General features: G+C 39.1%; 1 protein-coding gene across 1 annotated transcript in view; it reads left to right on the forward strand.

The window, feature by feature from the left end:
* Positions 1 to 24,618, forward strand: part of LOC128298920 (fat-like cadherin-related tumor suppressor homolog) — a 60,882-nt gene extending 36,264 nt beyond the window's left edge. Inside the window, exons 9-21 of the mRNA XM_053034734.1 lie at positions 20 to 1,455; positions 1,683 to 2,666; positions 4,312 to 4,495; positions 6,520 to 6,543; positions 10,191 to 10,427; positions 11,838 to 12,038; positions 12,611 to 13,011; positions 13,903 to 14,356; positions 14,536 to 20,133; positions 20,214 to 20,399; positions 20,481 to 20,501; positions 20,616 to 20,843; positions 20,929 to 24,618. Of these exons, the coding sequence (XP_052890694.1) occupies positions 20 to 1,455; positions 1,683 to 2,666; positions 4,312 to 4,495; positions 6,520 to 6,543; positions 10,191 to 10,427; positions 11,838 to 12,038; positions 12,611 to 13,011; positions 13,903 to 14,356; positions 14,536 to 20,133; positions 20,214 to 20,399; positions 20,481 to 20,501; positions 20,616 to 20,843; positions 20,929 to 21,260 (10,286 nt within the window). The 3' untranslated portion in view covers positions 21,261 to 24,618. The remainder of the gene's footprint in view (positions 1 to 19; positions 1,456 to 1,682; positions 2,667 to 4,311; positions 4,496 to 6,519; positions 6,544 to 10,190; positions 10,428 to 11,837; positions 12,039 to 12,610; positions 13,012 to 13,902; positions 14,357 to 14,535; positions 20,134 to 20,213; positions 20,400 to 20,480; positions 20,502 to 20,615; positions 20,844 to 20,928) is intronic.

Consider the following 24,618-nt stretch of genomic DNA (forward strand, 5'->3'; position numbering starts at 1 on the left):
TTGTTCCTTTTTTGAACAGGTGGTGATGAACGTAACGAGTTTTATATCGGTCGTGATAACGGTAACGTTCTGTTAGCAAAGTATCTAGATTGGGAGAAACAGCGTGAGTATAACATCACGATCAGCATTTCCGATGGAGTACACACGATATACACACAACTATACGTCTCCGTGATTGACATAAACGATCATCGACCAGAGTTCACCGAGTCGGTGTATCGTGTAGATATCTCTGAGAATATCGAGGAAGGCATGGACGTACTACAACTACACGCTACCGATGAGGATGAGGACAAGAAGCTTTTCTACAGTCTACATGCCGCACGAGATCCAGTTTCGTTGAAACTATTCCGAGTTGATTCCGTTACCGGTAGTATCGTGATGGCACATAGTCTCGATCGGGAGACCCTCGCTGAACATGTGCTGATTGTAATAGTCAAAGATCAAGGAACACCCGCCAAACGCAACTATGCTACCGTCATCATCACCGTGCACGATCACAATGATCATGCGCCAGAATTTACCACCAAAATTGTTCAAGGTAAGGTGTATGAAACGGCTGCGGTTGGCACTCAAGTCGCACAAGTGTATGCTATTGATCGTGATGTCGGAGATAACGCACAAATCATTTACGCAATTGTCAGCGGTAACATTGGAAATGTGTTCGGTATTGACCCAAACATGGGTGTGATTAGTGTGATGAAACAACTCGACATCAGCACACTTTCCGAATATATGTTGCAAGTGAAAGCTACCGATGGTGGTAAGCCAGCCCTTTCATCACAAATTCCTGTACACATCATGATCAGCATGGCAGATAATGCACCACCACGCTTTATATTGGACGATCCAGCTGCAGAAATTTTTGAAAATCTTCCTATCGGAACGTTTGTGATTCACTTAGAAGCACGAAGTACCTCATCGCTGCTGTTCCAAATCATCGGAGGAAATGTGGGTGATATGTTTTTTATGAATCCTTCAACCGGTGTCATCACAACAAAGGATTTGCTCGACTACGAACACAAAAAGTTCTACAATCTGACTGTGCGAGCAACAAACATGGCGTCTGCGTCGGCTACTTGTTCAGTGACTGTAAATGTGCTCGATAAGAATGACAATGTGCCCTACTTTGAACAACAAGTGTACCTAGGTGAGGTGTCGGAAGCTGCTCCAATAGGATCGTTAGTGTTGACGCTTTCGGAAACTCTGGTTCAACATTTGAACGGTAGTGCGGAAAATACAATTGCAGGCAATCAAAATCATCTGGTGAACGCTTCCTTGCCCTTGGTGATTAGGGCTAAAGATGATGATTCAGGACTGAATGCACTGCTGCATTATGATATCCTGGATATGCTTCCGCGAAGATACTTTCATATCGATTCAAGCACAGGTGCCATCAAGACGATTATGTTCTTGGATCATGAAAAGATACCGTTCTTCAACTTTTACGTAAAGGTAAGCAAACAATGATATTTTCCAATCAAAATCATCTTCTTTTGTGCTTCTACAAGTCTATCATTTCTGGTTTTCGTTTATTATTCCTATTCTTTCTACTATTATTTGTGTCGCTTGTTTGTGTCGCTTGCAAACACAAACTTGTGTAATCTTAAAGCTGTGTTATGTGTAAGTTAACTTATTATAACAATAATAATATTAATGATGTATTGTTATATTTTTGATAGGTAACTGATCTTGGGCAACCCCGGCTCACATCGGAATTAACAGCAGAAGTTCGTATCAACATTATGGATGTTAACGATTGTGCACCTTCCTTCACTCAGAATGAGTACAACGCAACGCTTCTGCTACCAACATATGCCAACGTAGCCGTTTTACAAGTCGCCGCAGTCGACGAAGACAGCTCCGAGAATTCCACCCTCCGCTATGACATCATAGAAGGCAATCGAGACGGTGTATTTGCTATCGACGCTACAACTGGCCTCGTTACAACGCGTGATGTTGAAAATGTTGGTACATTTTACCGGTTAGCCGTTCGCGTCTCTGACGGCAAGTTTGCCAAAGTAGCGCACATAAACATAATTGTAGAGTCATCAGAAAACTCTGGACTTATCTTCCAACGGCCAACATACGAAGGTTCAATAATGGAGAACAGCACAAAAATCAGTACCGTAGCAGTGGTAAACGTGCTTGGATCCACTTTGAACGAACACATTGAATTTAGCGTCCTCAATCCAACGGACATGTTCCAGATCGGTTTAACGTCCGGTGCGATTCAAACCACCGGTCGTCGGTTTGACCGGGAGGTGCGCGATAACTACGAACTAATTGTGGAGGCCCGCTCACAGCAACCGGACCGTGAAAAACCACGAGTTGCGCACGTCATCGTAAACGTCACAATATTGGACATCAACGACAACTGTCCGATGTTTGTAAACCTGCCGTACTATGCTGTTGTCTCAGTTGATGACCCACGGGGATCGGTCATCACGAAGGTGCACGCACTCGATCTTGATAGCTTCGAAAATGGCGAGGTTCGGTACGAGATGAAGCGTGGTCACGGGGAACTGTTTAAGGTAGACCGTAGGACCGGTGAGGTGACTCTCAAGCAGACGCTCGAGGGGCATAATCGCGACTACGAGCTCCTTATATCTGCCTACGATGGTGGAATCACTCCCTGCTCGACTGATGTTACCGTACATGTTAAGGTAAGGTTTCGTTTCCGTTTTTTCAGCGAAATTTATTCGTTCGTGTTCATTGAGTTGGTTCAATCATGGACAAATGCTTAGACGTTTGCTTCATCCTCAAGGCATTGATGATATGTTGAAAGAGCTTAAAGGTAAACCCTAAAGATAGACCCTTATAAATCAGGAAGTTTTTCAAGTGTAACCTTTTATCGTTCTATTGTCGTTAGCTTGGAATGGGTTTACCAAACTGCTTGCCACGGTTATGTCGTCCTTTATCGTCCATCGTGTTTTCCAACCTGTTATACGGGGTTTTACGGTTAGAATAACATTTTGTAGCATAACTTGAATGCCTTTTTTTTTTTGAAAACCCTACGGAAGTTACGAATGCTTCATGAATCATGGACGTGTTCACACATCCGTTGGTTATGGATGGACAAGAATCCGTTTTGTGTACAGCTTGTATACAACACCATATATATTCATTCGGATGTAGCTTATCATCATGAAGGTACCCTTCCGAATTTAGTTGAGAGCTTTTCATCAGGTGAGGAAGAATCAACCATTGGATCAATAAAGTAGTACGGCCCTTTATTCACGAGCACTGTTATGTCTAGTGCAGCTTAAAAGACTACTGGACTAACAAAACAGAGGATCACCCTGAAGGGTGAACATTTTGGTTTCAGGAAAACCTGGACGAAAATTTGGTAAAATTTCGTTCGCTTTGATTGAATGCAACAATTATTCAAGGTAAATAACGGTTATGCTTTATTGCATAAAGGAACTTATGAATAACTTTCAACCATTTCCTACTTTCTGCATGGGTGACCTGTTTCAAGTACTTTTGCTCTATTGTATGCTCATCCGAAGATTTTACGCGATACAGCATACAGTTATATCCATTTTTCCAAAAAGTGGATTTGCCTGATTTTTTAGTGTGCTTCATTGTTTCTATTACAAGGTTTACGATTTTATCTCGCGATGTCGAAACATTTTTCATGAATCGATAAGAACAGAACTGGCATTGGTCCATATAAACTCTGGATCATTTGCATCGTTTCGCACTAGCTCAAATATAAGATGATTCTGTTTCCGCAATATCGATTGCGACTTTAGCAATGCTTAAACATGACCAGTGTTTCACGATGGTTTAACCTCAAAATGCTCTCAAAATGCTTGCCATGAAGCGCTGCAAAAGTGTTGACAGACACTGCGAAACCAAAATCAGCTTCTATTTCAGCTAGTTTTAAATTATGTCGATCATAGATAAACTAAAAAAACTGTAAACATTATTCCTACAATATAGCATCTATTACGTACGTTTGCTATGTAGCAAAATATTGAATTTCGTAGTACCTGTTTCTCCAATACTTTACCTTATAATTCTTTTGCATTTGATTTGCATTTGACAGACGTGAAAAAGTGAATCATTTGGAATTATATAAAGTAACCTTCACCTACATTTATTTTTAGTTCCTGCTCGAATCGGAAAAACACACACCTTTTTTTGCTAATGACTACTGACCCAGCTTACGGTTTCGATCATTGAATTCAACTTAACCATGCTCTAGATCGTTTGTTTCGTCAGTTGCCGTTGGTCATACACCTCTACTCATTCAATCTCGATTTGTTCTCGTATTTTTTCTCTACTTGCATACTATATATACAGGTGATAGATAAATCGATGCCGGTGTTCAGCAAGCAATTCTACTCAGACATGGTTGCGGAAAATATAGAGCTACACTCACCACTATCAGTTGCCATCCAGGCGGAGAGTCCGCTAGGCCGTAAACTGATCTACAGCATTGTGAAGGGAAATGATATGGAGGAGTTTGCCGTCGATTTCAACACAGGTAAGTCACACAGTATACGGTATTCGTATTTTCTTAGACGTCATGACAAAACCGGTGAAAAATGTTACAGGTTGGTGAGGAAGAAATTTCTCACTCCCCTCCAAATCGTCAACCGATAAATTGATATAAACTTATCGGGTGGTCAGTTTTTTTTCATTTCATTTTGTCATTTGCCTCCATATGTGCCAGTGTAGGAAAATATACGTTACACTTACTCTTTGGATTCCAACACACGGACAGATACCAATACACTATGCAATGGGTAGCACAGTTCCAAGGAACTAATTTCCTTGTTACATCTCATCTCTTCCGTTCTGCAACCTTTTTTCCACGATTTTGTAGCGTTTTTCGTCACACAACAAGGAATTGTTGTTATATCTCGAATTTATTTCATCTTTGTGCGAGGTTTCATTTCATCGTCTTGGAAAATGAAAATAATAACCAAAAGGAATTGTTTTAGCGTTGCTTGAAAGTAATAACACTTGAACACTTGAATCACATGTGAAATTGTTTTTTGTAGCTGATTACTTCTAGTAAGCATCAACATTCGTGTGGTTTATTGCAAAGTTATTAAAGGTGAATTTTAATAAATTCGCGTTATGGAAAAGCAGTTATATTTTTAATCGGGGTATGCCTGTTGTCATCTTCTATTATCGGTACGCTCATCTAATTTTATACCAAGACTGATGAAATTGTCGGAATGCTGTTGCTGTTGTTATTGCTACGTTCCTTAAGTTATTATAATACTACTGAAAACACTTAAGAAGCGTGTCATAAATATGATTATGGTTATATTACGGTTGAGCTTTCAATTGAATGATATATTCTTCCATTTTGTTTAGTTCTAAATCAAAAAAGCACTACATTTAAAACCTACACTTATTAAATTTGAATGTACCAGTTTCAATACTATTAACAGAAAATTCCGTCTTCAATTTGGAGCTACACGAAAACGCGTATATGCCAAAATATTTCGATAGCTTATTTCCTTACTTCAGAGTGCTAAAGAGTAAAATAAAATTGTTCATAGCTTACCTTTTGATTTTGTTGTAAGAGATTGTGTTCTCCCCCGTTTAATAAATTCTACCCCCAAACAACGAACAAGACAACCACGGCTTTGTATAGACAGCCGTTCGTACGCACCAGAGTGGTGGCCTTTGTTCGTGATTCCGTAACAATGTCTTTTTTTCCGGTTAAGTCCGGAACCGGGTCAATACACAACCACCCCGACTTTCTATCTTTTCTTTTTGACGCTAAGTTGTTTATGGCCTATTTGCGCAAACCTACTCCAATTAAGTGGGTTAAGAATATCATTCCAGACATGTATTAGGAAGAAGTCTACTTGAGAATAAATACTAAAAATTATATTGGCAAAAGGTTCAGATGACCAAACAAAACTACAATTAATGTAGAAGTTCAACAAAGAAATAGTTTCCGAAAATTGACAAACCATAACGTACCGTTTGTTTTAGTCCGAGATAAGAAAAATGTGGGTTTTCAGAATATGGAAGATGACAGATCAAAACATCCTATATCGATAGTGGTGTGAAATTTATAACCATGTTTTGTAAATAAAGGCAGTTCCTGAGATACACTGTTATAGTGGACCGCTGTAATCCAGGCAAGATCCGTGTACCTCGTGTTTATGCATATGTCGAATCCTAATGCAATATCATTTATCCTTCAAAGTTACAGAGTCGGCATCTGCTCTCAATCTGCTCTCTATTTATTCAATAGTTCAATCGATTTTATGAAAAAACATTAAAAAATATACTGTAACGTAATATAGGAAAGGAAAGCATTTCCAATTAAATTTTAACCTTTTTCTCTTGATTTTGTGCTATAAACTAACTCAGTTGTTAAATTTCTAAAAATCGCGTATCTGCGACTCCGCTTATTAGAGGAACCGCGAATCTCCACCAATAACATATTTTTCTTCATATTCATTGAAATGGTTATTCTGTTTTCTGTGTTTTTCTTATTCTTTCGTCATTTTCCCTCACACCATCATGTCCGTGATAAAGCTCCGGATAGTACCAACGGACCATGTGAGTATCTTAAAAAGGGAGCAAGAGATAAACACATCAGCAGCATCAAATCACATTACTCGTATTATGCTCGTATCCTTTTATTTGTCGTTGTGTTGTGTGCTCACATGCGTCATGTATTATTCACATGTGTGTCGTTTTCTTTCATTTACCTTGCTCTATTAATTGCTCACGGTGAACTGATATCCTTATCAAAGTGTTCATCTGCTCACCAACTCCTCAAAAATGTTTATGCACAAAAAGTTAAATGATTCGTCTTGATACTGACGTGTGATACAAAGGTTTTTCATTAGTTCACCTCTCTAAATTTAATTTACGTTAGTTATTAGTTTTAAGGTGTAATCAAATTTTTCTATGACACGCCTTTCAAGAACTAAAATTTACATTAATTGCTTGGACGGAAGCAAACCTTTGCGACTAATTGTCATTGTGGTAACAACTTGCGTTCGATCTTGCTTTTACTAATCACACCTTCTTAAAAGTAATCTGTATGCTTAATGGCAATGTATCAATAATAAAGCTAGTTTATACAATTATGTATAGTGGTGTAACAATATTGTTATGTTAAGAATGTACAAATTATGATATTGTTCCATTGTATTGAGCTTTCGACCACTTGAAACGAACAAATAGTGGAGTAAAAAAATTCACGATGTAACGCCACATCAAATTCAGGTGTCAAACTTTAGGAAGGATCGAATTTTTTATTATGAAAAATTTTGGTATGGTAGAAAAATTAAATAAGAAGGACTGGTAAAATATTTACTGCTTTACTTTCGTTGCATATTTGTCCCCTTTCATTTATAATTGTTGAACTTCACAGTATTTTGGGTATCTATAACAAACCTCAAATATGTAATATTTTCAAACTGCCGTTTTTCGTTATGGATGGTCCTGTAGCAATTTGGTGTATCAGTGCAGCATATCAGCTTTGCGTGTTAATGTTTTCGTTGTTTTATGGACACATCTATGTTTACAGTATTTCGCATGATGTTATTGTTATTCGCATGAAATTTAATAAGCGAATATGTTTATGAGTATATTTCGCATAAAAGTGTTTTGAAAGTTCCAACCCATTTCATGTCCATTTTCATGTGAGCTAATCCGTCTGTGAACTGTTGTTGATGTTGTCAAATTATAGAGAGGCTTTGGACCTCCTGGGTCTCTTTCGCCTCTCCGTCTGTGAACTGATCGGCTTTTCTCGGTACAATGCAATATTATTTCACTATTGCTACAAACATCAACAAGTGTTTTTATCCTGTATGGTTATACATTTTATATCTTAATGTTTGGTTGACTGTTCGACCACTTTATTGTTTCTATAAGAGAGTAGAGCATGTTATTACCTAGTTGCATGACCTTCCTTGCCTTGGATCCTATAACCAAGGGCTCGGTAAAAATTATATAATTTGTAAACCCAATACACCCCTGTTTCGAAACTTCAATCCGTAAAACACTCCTGGAGCACATTTTACTCGTTTCTCTAATAGATGTGAATATACACCAGACCGTGACATCTGCTAGCACTCTTGACAATCTGTTGAGTTTTTAATAGATACCTGTTATCATATTATTTATTCTTGGATGACGTTAGTTTTCGGTGGGTTGATGGTAGATTTAGCTTTACGCTTAGAGTATAGAGTAGTAGAGAATATTTGAATAATTTTTTACCGATGCGGTAAACCTTTGTTGGAAGAATTCGTCGGTTAATTGTATTCATACTAATTTTGAAACAGATTGTTTTTTGTTAACTTTACCCTCAATAAATCGTTTTGCAAGTATCATAACCGAGCATGCCCAGGATAAGGTAAAAGACAAGTAGGAAATGCAGTGAGAAAGAAGTATTCTCCTCAGTCAATACATGGCTGATAACAAGCCAAAGAGCCGTTATAATTGGAATAAAGTAAATTTAAACTTGTTTTGTAGTAATGTTTTGAAGATGTTATCTCTTCTATGGAATATCTTTTCAAAGGTTTGAAAAAGTACGAAAACGTATAAACTGGTCTAATAATCTACGCATTTTGCCTGGTGTGTTTGATTTCAATAACAAACACTTTAAAAGAAACCATTTAAGAAATTTTCTTCAAGACCTTTGTATAAAGTGAAGCTGAGCCAAACTTCTGCACGGTGGTGTAATACAGGATAAGCAATGAAAAATAATTCACACTTTTTAAAGTATCCACCCAGGGACAGAGGAAGCTCTATCCACCGCCGGTATTGTTCGATTTTGCGATTTTTTCCTTCTTCCGCATATTTTTTTTACACTCTCTTCAGTCGCGGCGGTAAAACAGAAGAATGACTTCACTATTTGGAGCATCGTGAATATTATGCAGGAATTGCACTAACAGAAAATGCGTTGTTCAAGTCAGGACAATATAATAACTCTGAAAAAAGTATCACAATAGAACGCATGTAACGCACTGATAAAAAAATGTCTAATATTGCAATCGTTTGACATATGGCGACCGGATAGATATATAAAGAATAAGGTAGATCGACCGCAGTATCTGCACAAATAAACATTTGTAACAAAGAAACAAACGATACGTAATGTAAAATATTTTTTTCTAATGAATAGGGTCTTTTGGATGACATTCGCCTCTTTTATGTAAGATCTACATTGGGTTAAATAATGTAGAAAAAAAACGAATCGCGTCAAACAGGTATTAACAGAATCGAGAAACACTAGAATTTTTATAAAATTTGCATCTTTCAGAATGTTTGTTTTTAATGATTCTTCTCAGTTGCAGACACAAACTAAAATTCTACATTACGTTAACTATTATGTCTATATACTGTAAAATATTCTCAATCATAAGCATCATAAAGGAATGCATGCGCAAAAATTCTAATTTGCATGTAATTAGTTTTATTTAACTTTTATTCGTTGTACCCATCTTATATACATTCTGAAATGTAAAAATTAATATTTACCGCCCATTGCGTATGGCCGAAGTGTCAATCGATGGTTAGAAACACTTCTGTACCATGTAAATTGCCTCTTATGCATCATATTTACTTCTTCTCATACCACCCTGTCTATCTCAGTTTTGATTGCGCATCGATAATTAAAAAAATGATAATTACCTTTTGTAAGGGAAAGAAGCATCATGGTGGCAAATTCGAGTATCTGCTTATGTTTGGTTCTAATCATTCTTTTTAACTGTTTGTATGTTTTATTTCTTATTTTTATTTTAATGCACTACTTCTCACATAAAACGCAAACCAATGGTGAATAATTAGACCAACACTACCAGACCAGACCAGATCCAGCATGTTACCAAATAGTTGTTTTATATTATGGTTTACAAAGTGGCATGAAAACGTATTGCACATTGCATCACACTACGAGCATCTTGAAATTGCCTGTTAAGAGTCTGACTGCGAAAATCATCCTTCAAAAGATGAAATCCTGAAAGATGATCCTTTAAATTAGAAAAAATAATAACATTACAATAAATGTGTTTTCGTTTCTTCTTTTCTCATTCCATGCGCCCGTGTTATCTGGTATCTTAATCGTATTCTTCAATACCCACGGATAATGATGGCAATGATGCCTTTGGCGATTTTATCTTCTTTATCACCGCGAACCGAAATTCCACTGGATGTAATAAAAAATCCCATACTACGCCATGTAAAATCCCCAGGTGCAATTTACGTCGTGGATGAGCTGGACTACGAGCGGCGTCAGAGCTATGAACTTTTAATTAGAGCTACAGACAGCGTATCTGGCGTGTCGGCTGAGGTACCTGTGTCAGTTCTGGTGCAGGACGTAAACGACTGCCCGCCTGAAATCGAGCAGGACAGCTACAACATCACCATTTCTGAACGGGCACCTTTTGGAACGGCTATCCTGAAAGTACAAGCAAAGGATAACGACACTGGTAAGTTAAAATAGGAAGATGACCTTGGCTGGTGGTTTAGATGACATGTATCCTCGCGATCCTCGTTTATACAATCAATTCATGACAAAACAGTCAGCTCAATGTATTAAACCTCGTTTATCTTTTGCCCACATGTTCTGATCATCACACTTTTGGCTTTTAAAACACACATACCTTAAACCAAATCATCGTATCTTAGCTCATGCACTTCGCGCACCAAACGTGACCTAAAAAGCTAAGACCAAAAGATACCGTTATTATTATTTTTTAACAAAAAAAATTATCTGGAAGAATTTTTGTCTACAAAACACCCAACCAGTTTGTTAATGACACGATGATTGATGAGTCTAATCGTTCGGAATGACAGGATAAAATGGTCTGCTTTCTGATTGGCGGTTTTCCGTGTATGATAATATGCTTATATGTATGTTAATAAATAATAATAATGATGCATTTTAGTACAACTGCAAAAATGCTGCAGACTGCTTTCGCAACGTCTCCAATTTCATAGAATTTGTCAATTGCAACGTTTTTCCAGGATTTTAGGTAGAAGGATTGATTTCTTTTTTGTTTTCTTCCTTTTACTTCCGTAATACAAAAGACTTTGAACATAATACTAAAAATTAGTCAAGCTCAAGCGTAAACTATCCCTTTTCAGATCAAGTTTCCAAATGAATGTGTAATTCTTCCCGATTTTGTTCATAGTTTCCTTTATTCACACATTTGCAAAATTACGCACCAAAAGCACGAATCGTAAGTCTAATGAAACATTTACCATCATTTGCTGTCAGCTTTCATTTGCGTCTTTAAAATGTTCAGAAGCTCTTGCCATATCCTGGGACTCTGTTATGGTTTTCGTATTTTTTTTTATTGTTATATAATCCTCATTACTGCTCGCATAGCAGGAATATCATTGACATGTCGGTGTACTTCTGATGTTACGGGTACTTATCTAATGAGAACCAGCACCATCGTCACTCTCAAACGCGTAATGCCACATCCATCAGAGCGAGTACAGAAACGAAGAAAGTCACACTCGACCACGCGCCGCCATTACGTGTGAGGACGTTTTCCAAGGCAGTACTTGAGAATCCGTATGCTTATGGAATGAGAGCAGCAACCAGTCCTATGTTATGACCGCTTGCGGTTGTTGAAAGGAGCTTTCGTCCGCTCCAGGCGACATTGTGTTCGTATAGTATAAAACAAGAAGAGAAAAATACACGAACCTTTTACCGACTTCGCTCAGATGTAGAAAAAATGGATCTGCTAAAGGGGTCATTCAATCGTTCTATTTGACACAGACCTGCAAAGCGCAGCCATTCTATGTTCTTTACATGCACTTTCTGTAAATTAAGCATGTCAGCAGCGGTTTAAATTACTAATCCCATTTTTACACTTTCTCACAAGCAGGCATGAACCAGGTAATCAACTATGCACTCCAGACAGATTCCAAAAACACCTCAGAGCATTTTCACATGGATCCGGCTGATGGAGTAATCTATCTAAAGAAATCTCTCGACCACGAAACGCTTAGCCATCATCATTTTACCGTAGTCGCATCGGACAAGGGTGTACCAAGTCTAAGTTCGACAGCACATGTTTGGATTTCGGGTAAGGTGACATAATTTGTTCTAATTTAATACAGCATGCAGGCACTTACAGTGTGAATACGAATCAGCGATTCTATTACTCGGGAAGCATAATTAAATATCGCTTTAATAAATAACTTCGAAGGGAGTTTATCATTGAATAGAATAAATTTCCTAAGGTTGAGACCTATCTCAAAATAGCTTGTATGATTTTTGTCGTTTGGTTAATAAAATTGTCCTTCTGGTCTTCAGATCTTTAGATGAATGCAAAGAGACCATCAACATATAAATCCATTTTACTACAAGGTTGTAAAATCATAAAATAGTATCTTTACTCAACACCTTTTTTTCTATAGAAAACAATCTTTACACCATATCCTTTTAACACACCATACACATGGTGTCTTTTGCTCAACAAATTATTTTCATAATATGTATTGTTGAAAATATGCGTACACAGCAGTTAAAGTGTAAGTTTAAATAAACTTGAACTTACATTAGAAACACATGTTGTAGCCAGTACGTCTATGAAACCACGATGAATATGTTATTTGACATTTTCTTTTTTTTTCTTTTTGTCTTATCACAATCTAGTAATGGATATGAACGATAACCCACCGAAATTCGAACAACCTTCCTATTCTTGTGTTCTATCCGAGCACGCCTCCCGTGGTCAGTTTGTAACCGTGGTCTCAGCCTCCGATCCAGATTACATTGATCATGATCGGCTAGTGTATACAATTGCTCAGGGTAACGAGCAGCAGACGTATGGCATCGATCCGGTCAGCGGTATCATCACGCTGGTCAACATGCAGAACTTTGCAGAGAAGCATGTTTCTATTTTAAACGTATCAGTAACTGATGGCATATACACAAGCTTCACACGTGTCAAAATCACGATCCTACCGGCCAATCTGCACAATCCCGTGTTCGAGCACATGTTCTACGATGCAAAGGTAGACGAAAATCAGCTAGCAGGGCGTCTTGTGACGACGGTAAGAATCCACCACTACACATCAACGATGGGTTTCCAAAAAAACATACTTCTCGGGGTGTTTCTCCTTTTCTTGTACCGTACCCTAATTTATCTCAATGCATTTGTGTTGTTGCTAACAAATCTTTCAATTGCCAGTATGATGCACAATGTTTGCTTTAAGTTTTGTTCAAAGTTACCAACTCATATTAAACCATGTATTCCGTACCATGTATTCCGAACAACCGTAAACCGTTTGCTTGAACTACCGATATCAACATTTGTGCTGTTATACAAAAGTTTACCAGCAGAAAATTGGAATGCAAATTGGAAGCAATTAAGCCACACGTCGTCATCATTGTCGTCGTAGTCGTTCTTCTGCGCCAATTGCTTTGCTACTACAGTCATTTAAAATACCTAGCATACATACATGTAGTCATGAGTGTGCATGATGAGGAAATGCTGATTTATGCATAGCGATGGCAAAATAGCTGCTTCTGCTACTACTATGGTATGAAATGAACTCCGCATCTAATGCACTTCTCGGATTGTTCTAAAAAACATCCTAATGAATCAAATTGTTACTTGATACCTGTTCGAAAGAGAAATGAAATTTGCTTTGCTTATTACTTTACAGTGCAATCATACATTAATGTTCCTACATTAATATTAAATTGTTTTAAATGGTCTTTTTTGTATATTTACTAATGATGCATTTTTTTTAATTTCCTCTGAAATCGAAATGAGAAAACGACTTTAATAATGAAAATGAAAAAAAGGATAATAACACCCATATTATTCGCACTATAACTCTTAATAGAAATCGTTTCTTATAACATCTCGAAAGCCTTTCTTTTGAAACCATTCAAGTTTCTTTTTTTTATTTTTTATCCATTTGCAAATCCGTGTGTAGGTGAAGGCAACGGACAAGGATTTTGGAGAGTATGGTAGGTTGGCTTACTATATCATATCGGACGACATGCAAGAGTATTTCTCAATCGACAAAGATAAAGGTGAAATTGTGACGAAGAAAAAACTTGACAGAGAAGAACGGCTACACTTCGAAGTTCCGATAATGGCAGTCGATGCTGGTGCTCGTGTTGGATTCAGTACGGTACGGATTCGTATTGGAGACGAGAATGACAATCAGCCGATATTTCAGTATCGGGAGTATAAGACGCTTATCCAGGGCAATTTAACCATTAACACGACGTTCTACCGCGTAAGAGCAGAAGATGCCGACGATAATCAGAATTCTGTTGTGAAGTACTCGATCTTTGACTCGCAAAACAGTGGAATTAAGGAGCTGTTCGGGGTGGATGAAAATACGGGAGGACTGTTTTTGCAGAAGAGTGCTGTTCAATGGGGTAAGTTGTTTTTCGATGATATGCTTTTCTTGTTTTGTATGAATGTAATTGTTTTGTGTTAACACTGTACAAATTTTATGTTATTCAAAATTGTATTGCAAGTCAATGAATACTGCTTCGAGTGGAACATAAAAACATTTATATGTAACGTTCCACGTTATTACTTATCCGATTCCCAGAGAATCAACTTTTCCAGTTCTTCATACGTGCTCACGACGGTGGCACACCGTCACTGTACTCTGACGTCCCAATAGACATCTACATCATGAACTCTGCCGAAAATCCTCCGCTATTTGAGAAGAAAGATCGCAAACTGTTCCTTTTGGAAAGCTCTCTCCCGGGTACTGTTATTACACGGTTGCGCCTTTCCGGGAACGTAACTGCCAAGTATCGCATCCTGACAGATGACCTAGAAGAGCCTCAGTTCTCGATCAACGATGCTGGTCAGCTGAGACTAGCGAAAACACTTGATCGAGAAGTACGAGACTCACATCTAATTGCAATTCTTGCCGAGACAGATTCAAGTCCACCACTGACGGCGGTCACGGAAATTATACTACACGTACAAGATGAGAACGATAATACACCTATTTTTGAAAGCAATCCTTACTCTTTTGCACTCGCGGAAAACATTGAAAAAGGTAGCTCGATCATGAAGCTAACTGCGCGAGATGCAGACAGTGGTTCAAATGGTGATATTCGGTATGCATTATCATCCGACGTTGGTGACATTGTGAACATCTTCGATGTGGATGCATATACCGGTTGGATAACGACGTTAATTCCACTGGACAAGGAAAAGCGGGATGACTACAAATTTCAGGTACTTGCTACCGATAATGGAGTACCGAAACACACAACTCGTTCTACAGTGATTATTCGATTGAAGGATTATAACAATTGTCCACCGGTATTTAAAGAGCTTCACTACCAGGCTAGCGTTAGTGAGGATGCTCTCCCTGGTACTGTGGTGCTGCAGATCGCCACTACGGACAAGGACGTCGATTTAAAAACAAATGTAGAATACTATATAATTTCTGGCGATGCATTCTCACAGTTTCAAATCAAGAACAGCGGCGAGGTGTTCGTTGTGAAGGCACTCGATCGTGAAAACCTCGCTGAGTACGAACTCAAGGTAATTGTGACCGATGGCAAGTATACAACAACTGCAAACATATCGATTACGGTGTTGGATGCGAACGATAATCCGCCTTACTGCTTGAAGTATCGTTACCGGGAGCAGCTCAATGAAGGTGACCGCCCTGGCACACACGTGTTGCAGGTGTTAGCCAACGATATGGATGAACCAGCCAACAGTCGTTTACGTTTTTACCTCACCGGCAATGGAGCAGAAGATTTCATTCTGGACAAAGACCACGGCCACCTGAAGACGGCGCGTAAATTAGATAGGGAAACCCAGTCGCGGTACAGCTTAATGGCGCACGTACAAGACCGCGATCATCCGGGATGGGAATGTTCATCACAAATCGAACTGACAATAACCGATCTGAACGACAATCCACCTGATTTCTCCATGAATCCGTACAGTGTAACTTTACCCGAAGACGCCGAAGTTGGCACACTTGTGACAAAGATACACGCGACCGATGCGGACATTGGCATTAATCGGAAAATCAAGTATGCTTTTCTGGACTCGTATCGCGAACATTTCCGCATTGCACCAGAATCTGGCATTATAACTTTAGCCAAACCACTTGATCGTGAGCTGAAGGCTCTTTACAATCTTTCTGTTAGTGCGACAGATCTCGGTTTGCCATCTCTTTCAAGCGCTGCTACGCTCATCATCAACGTGCAGGACATTAATGATAATCCGCCGGAATTTACGTCTAAACATTACTTCGCTTCGGTTCCGGAGGTCAATGCAATCGGATCCGAAATTTTAAAAGTGCTAGCTACTTCAAAAGATACTGGCATTAATGCGGAAATAAGTTATTCGATTATCGGTGGCAATGAACATCGGAAATTTACTATTAATAATAAGAGTGGTGTACTGTCGTTAGCAGACTCGCTTGACTACGAGAGAGCGAAAGACTATTTCCTTACAATCCAGGCTGTGGATGGTGGGACTCCTCCCCTCAGTAATTTAGCTACCGTAAATATTTCGGTCACTGACAGTAACGACAACCATCCACAGTTCACGCAGAACTCATACAACGCACGAATTCGTGAGGATGCTCAGCGTGGCGATCGAATTCTGCAGGTGCGTGCGAATGATCTTGACTCGGAAAACAATGGTCGAGTCAGCTATACAATCGAACGAGGTGATCGTATGCAGCAGTTTACTATCGAAGGAGACACTGGCTATATTTCGGTCTTGGGAACACTAGATCGTGAATCGATATCGAATTATGTACTAGAAGTTCAGGCACGCGACCATGGCGTCCCAACACTAACCGCATATGTACTAGTGAACATAGAGATCTCAGACGCTAACGATAATCCGCCAATGTTCACTCAGCAAAATTACACAGCTGTCGTACAAGAGGACAAACAGATAGGTCACACGCTATTGAAGTTCGATGTAACGGATGCTGATACAGCTCCAAATGCAGCACCGTACACCTTCGACTTTAGGTCCGGTAACGAGGGAGGATCGTTCCGAATCGAACAGGATGGAATTTTACGTACTGCTACACGATTTAACAGTAAGATTCGAGATGGCTATCAGCTTCAGGTTCGTGTGTTTGATAATGGCACTCCGCCCCTTTACTCTGATACTTGGGTGCTGGTGAAAGTGATCGAAGAATCACAGTACCCACCCGTGATTACACCGCTCGACATCACGATTAACTCTTTTATGGACGAGTATCCAGGCGGTGTGATCGGTAAAGTGTATGCAACGGACCAAGATCAGTACGATACGCTTACGTACGGGCTTGCACCAACGATAGGTGTACTATACTCGCCAACAAACCTCTTCAACATCTCGAAAAACGATGGTGTGATCTATGCTTTTCCAAGGCTAGATGTAGGTGACTATCGTGTCAATGTCACCGTTACCGATGGAAAGTTTGCCTCCTTCACGATTGTGAAGGTTTCGGTCGAGCTGATCAACGAAGAGATGCTCACTAATGCGATTGTGATACGTTTCCTTAAGGTATCACCGGAAGCGTTCGTGTTGAGTCACCGGAAAGGATTCATCCGCTCGGTTCGGAATGCAATCGGATGTAAGATCAAGGATATCATCATCATTTCAGTACAACCACCAAACCATGACAATCTCAATTTTATGCAGCATCGCACTCGACGGGAACAGGGGAACGTAACACATTTGATGGCATATGGACTAAGGGAAAAACGGAACGCCAATGGTGATCTTGACGTTCTATTCACTGTACGCAAAAGCCAAACGGGTGGATTTTATGCTTCATATGAGATACGGCGAGTAATCGATGAAAATCTGGAAGAGATAGAGGATGCAACGAAACTACAGATCGACGAGGTGGTCAAGTCGAAGTGCTTACCTAATTTCTGTATACACGGAGAGTGCGAGGACAAGATTGTGCTTGATGCGAAACTGATACATCCGGTATCAACCGACGTCACTAGCTTTGTTTCTGCGCGTCATTTACATCGTATGGAGTGTGTATGCCGGGATGGATATGGAGGTGAAAAGTGTCAGCATGCAGTTAACGAGTGTTCCAAAGTACCTTGTCCAACATACAAATCGTGTATTCCTGATTCATCTGATCAAGGATATCATTGCACATGCAGAGAAGGATTTGCAGGACCGAAATGCGATCGGGACATTTCACTGTGCAACGACGAAACGTGTTACGTACCGAGAAATCCGGTATCATTCAGTGGAAAAAGCTATGCGCACTACCGAATCGAAAAAGAAATCGCTAGGAAGAATTTGAAGGATCAACTTGCGTTAAGTCTACGATTAAGAACGGTTCAACCGACTGGCACCATTATGTACTCGGCTGGTAAGGTGGACTTTAATATCCTGGAGTTCATGAACGGTATGATCCAGTATCGCTTTGATCTTGGTTCCGGTGAGGGTCTTGTAAGTGTGTCAAGTATATTTGTCTCAGATGGCTTGTGGCACGAGATCCGGCTGGATAGAGAAGGGAATAGTGCCAAGCTACTTGTGGATGGTAAACACGTAGCACAGGGGAACGCACCGGGAGTAAACGGTGTATTAAACTTGCAAACTGACGATATCTTTTTCGGTGCGGAAGTAAAGCAGCATCCTACCGTACTTGGCTTCCAAGATGTTCAACGAGGCTTCGTCGGTTGTATGGATGATATCCGTCTGTCAAAGATACCGGTTCCGCTGCACATGAAAGGAGCCAGCTCGGTCGCTAGCTTGCGTCAATTTGCAAACGTTGAGTTCAGTTGTGATGCAACAACCGTGCTTCTCCCGCTTGGTGTTTGTGGAACGCAACCCTGCTGGAACGGAGGCACTTGTAAAGACATCGGTGGTGGTAACTTTGAATGTTTGTGCCACTCGCGCTTCTCTGGACCGTACTGTAAGGAAGATCTAAACCCTTGTGCTTCATCCCCGTGTTTGTATGGTGGTAAATGTTCGAAAATAGGCTTCGGCAACTATACATGTGACTGTCCAGCTCGAATGACGGGTAAACGATGTGATTACGGCAGATTCTGTACTCCGAACCCATGCCGTAATGGAGGAGTTTGTGAGGAAGGTGATGACGGACCAACTTGTATGTGTCACGGCTATAGTGGAACTTTCTGTGAGACCGATATCGATGAATGTGTACGGCAACCGTGCGGGAATGGGGCTACGTGTATCAACGAATCCGGCAGCTTCCGGTGCATCTGTCCGCCAGAGATGACTGGTGCTAGTTGTGGTGATCCACTCAACACAAACGCACTCACCATCGCATTCAAGAGAGTGACATCACAAGCGTTCTTCGTCGCGGTGGGTATAATCGCCGTGGTATTGTTAGGTGTAGTGATTTGGGGTGTAACATGTGTGTGTCGCAAAAAGCGGCGCACTAGCCGACATGAGAAAATTAACAACGAAGCCAATACAGGTATAGTGCTGAATCCAGTATCAGAAACATCTGGTTATAAGCGTGGCTCGAAAATGAGTAACCTAGAGATACAGCGTGACCAACGACCTGTTTCATATACACCGAGTAGTAATAATGCAGCTGATCAATTCTATTGTAATGCAATACTTCAGTACAACAATCTGGACACTCTGCGTAGCTACGGGTCGGCAGGAGATGAGCTTGAGAATGTACCTCCGGAATATCGGAAAGGTACAGTTTCCTGCACCCAGCAAATGGTCAACTTAAACAGTGGTGCCAACTCTTCCGACACTGAGTCCCTTCACAAACAAAAGTGGACTGAACAGATGCAGCTGCAAACGTTCACGGACAAGATCAATAACGACCTCAAGCGGCTTGCTCAAAGTGGTACTTCCGATTCGCTCTTGCAACAACAGCATCAACCACAGATCCAACAGCAACCACATGTTGGCGCTCATCTCCGCGTGTCGCCAATGCAGTTAAAACCTGCTCAGATGGGCGTATTGCCAGGACGGCTACTGCATCAACAAAACTCACCAACTATGCTGATGCCACCGCATAGTTTCGAAGATTCACCGTCACATCACGGTAGCACCGCCGCCTATCATTGGGACTGTTCCGACTGGGTGGGTCGGGGCCATCATCCCTTACCCAATATAACGGAAGTACCTGGCAGTGAAGTACCGGACTCGTCCAGCTTCCACAGCAACGAAAGCAATGAATCGCATCCGAAAACAAGTCTACTTCCGCCGAGTAAGTATTTAGGAGAGCCTTAACAGGTACTCGAATGGGATGAGTTAGTACAGGTATTTTAAGTCCGTCTATTTGCTCAGTTCTAGGTCCGATAGATTCGACGCGAGACATCGAAACGTTGAACGAAGATAATGAATCGGAGTACGTGGACGACTCGGAGTGTGATCAGAGTGAACAGCCGCTATCGTTGGGCTTCGAGCAAAACTCCTCCATATCCTGCCTAAATCCACTCGACAGTGGCAGCGAAGATTATAGATTTAACACAGGTAAGCTAGTCTATTCAACTGTAAACCTGATAATGCTTACTAACAACTGTGATATTTACCTCGCTTCTTGAAATACTGCAGTGCCTTTAAAAGTTAAAACACGTAAGTTTCTGTTGTACATTAATCTAGTTAAGACAAGGTTCATTCAGGTATTTAAAACACGTTAACTTTAATTTTGATAACGTTTTTTCTTTCTATCATTCTTTCGGGACATAGCTGATAGTTATCTGCGTCATCCGAACAGTTACTTGCCGAAGTATAACATACAGAGCGAAACGGAGGGCGAAAATGTGCCACTGACGGGAAGGAAGTCGTTGAACGGCCTGGAGATTGGCCGGCATCAGTTGGTCGAATCTGACGATGAAGACGTAGAGTCTTATGGATTCCCGCAAACGCGTCGGAATCGTCGCGAACCCAGTGATATCGATTTAGTTTTAAAAACTGGTAAGGATTAATTCATCTTGAACAAAACACTCCTATTATTTATTTCCATTTCTTCACAATTGTTTTTTTTTTCTTCAATGTGAAGACGAAGGTAGCTCTCTGCTTAGCCATTCCCGCACTCATAACAGCTCGAATCACTCCAACAGTGATCTCTCCACGCAACTGTGCGAGATTGATGACTCGGAATACGAAGAGGGCCATAATCTGTCTATCCACGATCACCATCCCCATCGTCCTCATCTCCATCAGCAGCTTCAACCCACGTCCCAGCCATCCCAATCCGCCAATGTGTCCGGTTCCTTCAGTGGTAGTGTTGCTTCATCAACTGCAATCAATACCACCAGCATCGGTGTCACCACGAAACCGAAGCAACATAAGGTAAAATGGAGTAACGTTGTACAACAGACCGAAGTTTGACAGTGGCAGCTAATCGACAGCACCAGTACACACGGACAAACGGCGTTAACAGGTGGTAACACTTATTTTACTACTTCTACTGTTGTCATTTTTATGTTTAAGAACTCTAATCTATGTAGCGGTTATAGAATACAATTCCGCGCAATTTCAGTATCGGTGCAGCTCTTATTACTGTTGCTAGTGTCGAGGCAAGTGGTGCTATTATTACTCCAAAAGCCACCTCCATTCCAACGTACTGTTTTTTGTTGGTGGGATGATTTATTTATCTTTTAACCTTAAAAAAGTAGCCATTTCTTTTATAAACAACGATCAATAAAGTATGCACTTTTGTGGTGCTGTTATTTTTAGTAACAACGATTCGGTGCCACATTGTTTCCATTCTATGATGTACGATAGGATTTTTTTTCCGTACATTAAGTCTCCATACATGATTCACAAGATGTAGACCAATAATAATTCAACAAATAATCTGTCTACATGTGATTATGATGTTCACAATCATCCAACGGGACGAATAACAGATGGTTTCAAAATCACCTGATTACACACACCTTCCGTTGAAAAATTACATTGGAATTACCAGTACAGTATTTGCTTTGTATTTTGTATTCCTTCTGTCCCTGTTTTCTGTGTCTGTTTTTATGGTATGTATTGATCGATAGCTTTACCTATCACAAGACATTATAAAATGCTTGTTTATAAAGTGTTTTGGCCAGAAAAAGGCTTTCGATGGATTTCATGTTCGGGTGGTTTATAAAAAGGCTTGACACAGAAACTTCCCATCTTTTCACGTATACTTATTCCACAGCAATAATACGTTACACCCGCTCGACAATGCGACAATTACATAATGTTTTCAACACTATTTTTTCTGACTTGTTTTTTTCAATTGATAAAATTATGATAAATTGATGCTCTCACCTCCACCTAAATGTTTACTTCATTTTTTATTCAAATTCCAATGTAACTAAGTATTCCACAATATTTAAAGCACAGGTAAACTCCACCACATTTTTTTTCTTAATTCGAATTTCTGATGGGCTACCATAGATAGGAAAAACGTATTTGGAAGTTTATATACCCATACTTTGCTTCTAGTATATTTAAATTTTTAGAATCGGCGTGAATTCATCAAACTAGCTTGTTGTCATACATGCAAAAAGGATCCAAATTTAATGTTTCAAACAATGTAATAAAACAAATTACATATTGAAGTTCTTAGCATTCCAAGCATTGGAAAAAATAACAAAAACTGATTAAATGGTTTATTCGTTTCATAAATAGGAATGAATGGAGTAGAGGAATGAATGGAGTGTGAAATCCTAGCGTTGTAGGGTAAATTTAGTACGAATCCGTGTTCTTCATTTTATTTACTTTTGGGAACAAGTCGAAATATGCAATCGAAAGCTTCAAGACACAAACGTATTAATCAGCGTAAATTTTAATCTCTCCATATCACCCTTTCCCTTCTATAGATTGCAAAACGGACGAATATATCAAAAGTATTAACAAAACAAGAAGAAAAAATATAAAACATAACATAAAACATCAACTCTCATTCTCACAAAACAAAAAAACATGAAAAAATAACTGTAAAAAGTGAAAAAAGCTTACTAAACAATCAAGTTTTACGAAAATAAATAAACAGGGAGCAGTTTAAACGAGATTATTTATCCTTTTGCTTTCGTTTTTCTTAAACATGTGATGGAAACGAAATATCTCCTTGTCAGAAAACTGCAAACACTCATTTGAAACTTTTTCATTCATATTTTTACACTGAACACAACCACACACTTATGATATAGTAAAATTTACGAATCGAGTTAGATGAATTAAGTTAAGTATCCAACACGCATTTGTATAGAAACGGTAGCGAATCCAAAAATTGTAAAAAAGGAAGAGAATTAAAACGCGATATTTTACATGTACATGTTATCAAGCCCATCCGAATTGTGGATGTGAATAATATCATTCTTTTCTAAATCTTATTACATTACCAAGCTATGGTTGATATAATTTGATCCGATTAAACCATTGCTGTTTTCTGGAGCAAATATTTCACTTTTAATGTAAGTTTTATGAAAAAATCAAAATGGACAGTAGATGGCTGAAACCGAATATTTTTTGGGCAAAAGTATGAAAACATCCAGTGCGTAATGTAACTATACGATTACTTGTTTCTTTAATGAACTGAAAAAATAAAATAGTTTCTAAATTCTAAAAAAAACATGAAGAATATTAAAATTAGCATCTTTTAAACAGTTTCAGTTTCACTCAAATTATGCAACTAATATATTTACATCTGTTGCCATGGTATTTTCATTAGTTTCAACAGAATATACATTACAAGCTTTAGACCACTTTTCATGGGTATTCAAACAAAAGTAGGTATGTTTAACATGGTATGGTCTTTAAACAGAATAATAAACAACAATACATTTACATCTGTTGCCATGGTATTTTCATTAGTTTCAACAGAATATACATTACAAGCTTTAGACCACTTTTCATGGGTATTCAAACAAAAATAGGTATGTTTAACATAGTATGGTCTTTAAACAGAATAATCGAACGATTTTGTACGATTTTTGCCACTGGTTGCCTTAAGTTTTAGACAAAACTTCAATTATTTTGTTTGCACTTTTTCGAAGTGCTATTTTTTATCGATTTTCAACAGTTTATCAAAGAATCGAAAGAAAGAAAGAAGTCACACTAAGATTTTTTACTTTATTTCGTGTATTCACGACCAGTTTCAAAATCTATCTGTTTTCGATAGGAAGCGCGCGTCACTTCTCCGCCGCTAAGCGCTCACGCTCCCTCTCCCAGAAACACTCATACTCTGTCCATATAGTCGTTTTCAGACGCTGGGCGCGGGATTTTCAATAGATTTCCACTAAAGTTTCAGTAGTTTTTAAGAACCTTATGACATCATTTTGCAAATGTTTACAAGCAATTTTCCAAGGTGTTTGTAGGGCAATCTGCTAGTTTTTCAAAGAAGGTTAGAAAAATTACAGTTAAAAATAATTGTTTCCTTAGCGGTTAGATGTGATAAATGAAGAATACACATTTCACGACTTTATGAAATCCTTGTTGGTTGTATTCGTAACTTTAGCGTAAGTTTATTGCTTATTCAACTTTTTACAACATTACTTGTATAATCAATTTGTATTATCCTCAAACAACAAGCGGTCGTATAGTTACGTTACGAAATGTAAACATTTATTTCAATTTGCTCAAAAAACCTCTCAAGAAGGCAAAACAACCGGCAAACGTATATACATATTATTGATTCAATTGCTGCCCATACCAATCAAACTGGGAGTAACGATTAAAGCAAATGTGTGGAAGTAAATAAATT

Source organism: Anopheles moucheti, chromosome 2, assembly GCF_943734755.1.
Source record: "Anopheles moucheti chromosome 2, idAnoMoucSN_F20_07, whole genome shotgun sequence".
Taxonomy (NCBI): domain Eukaryota; kingdom Metazoa; phylum Arthropoda; class Insecta; order Diptera; family Culicidae; genus Anopheles; species Anopheles moucheti.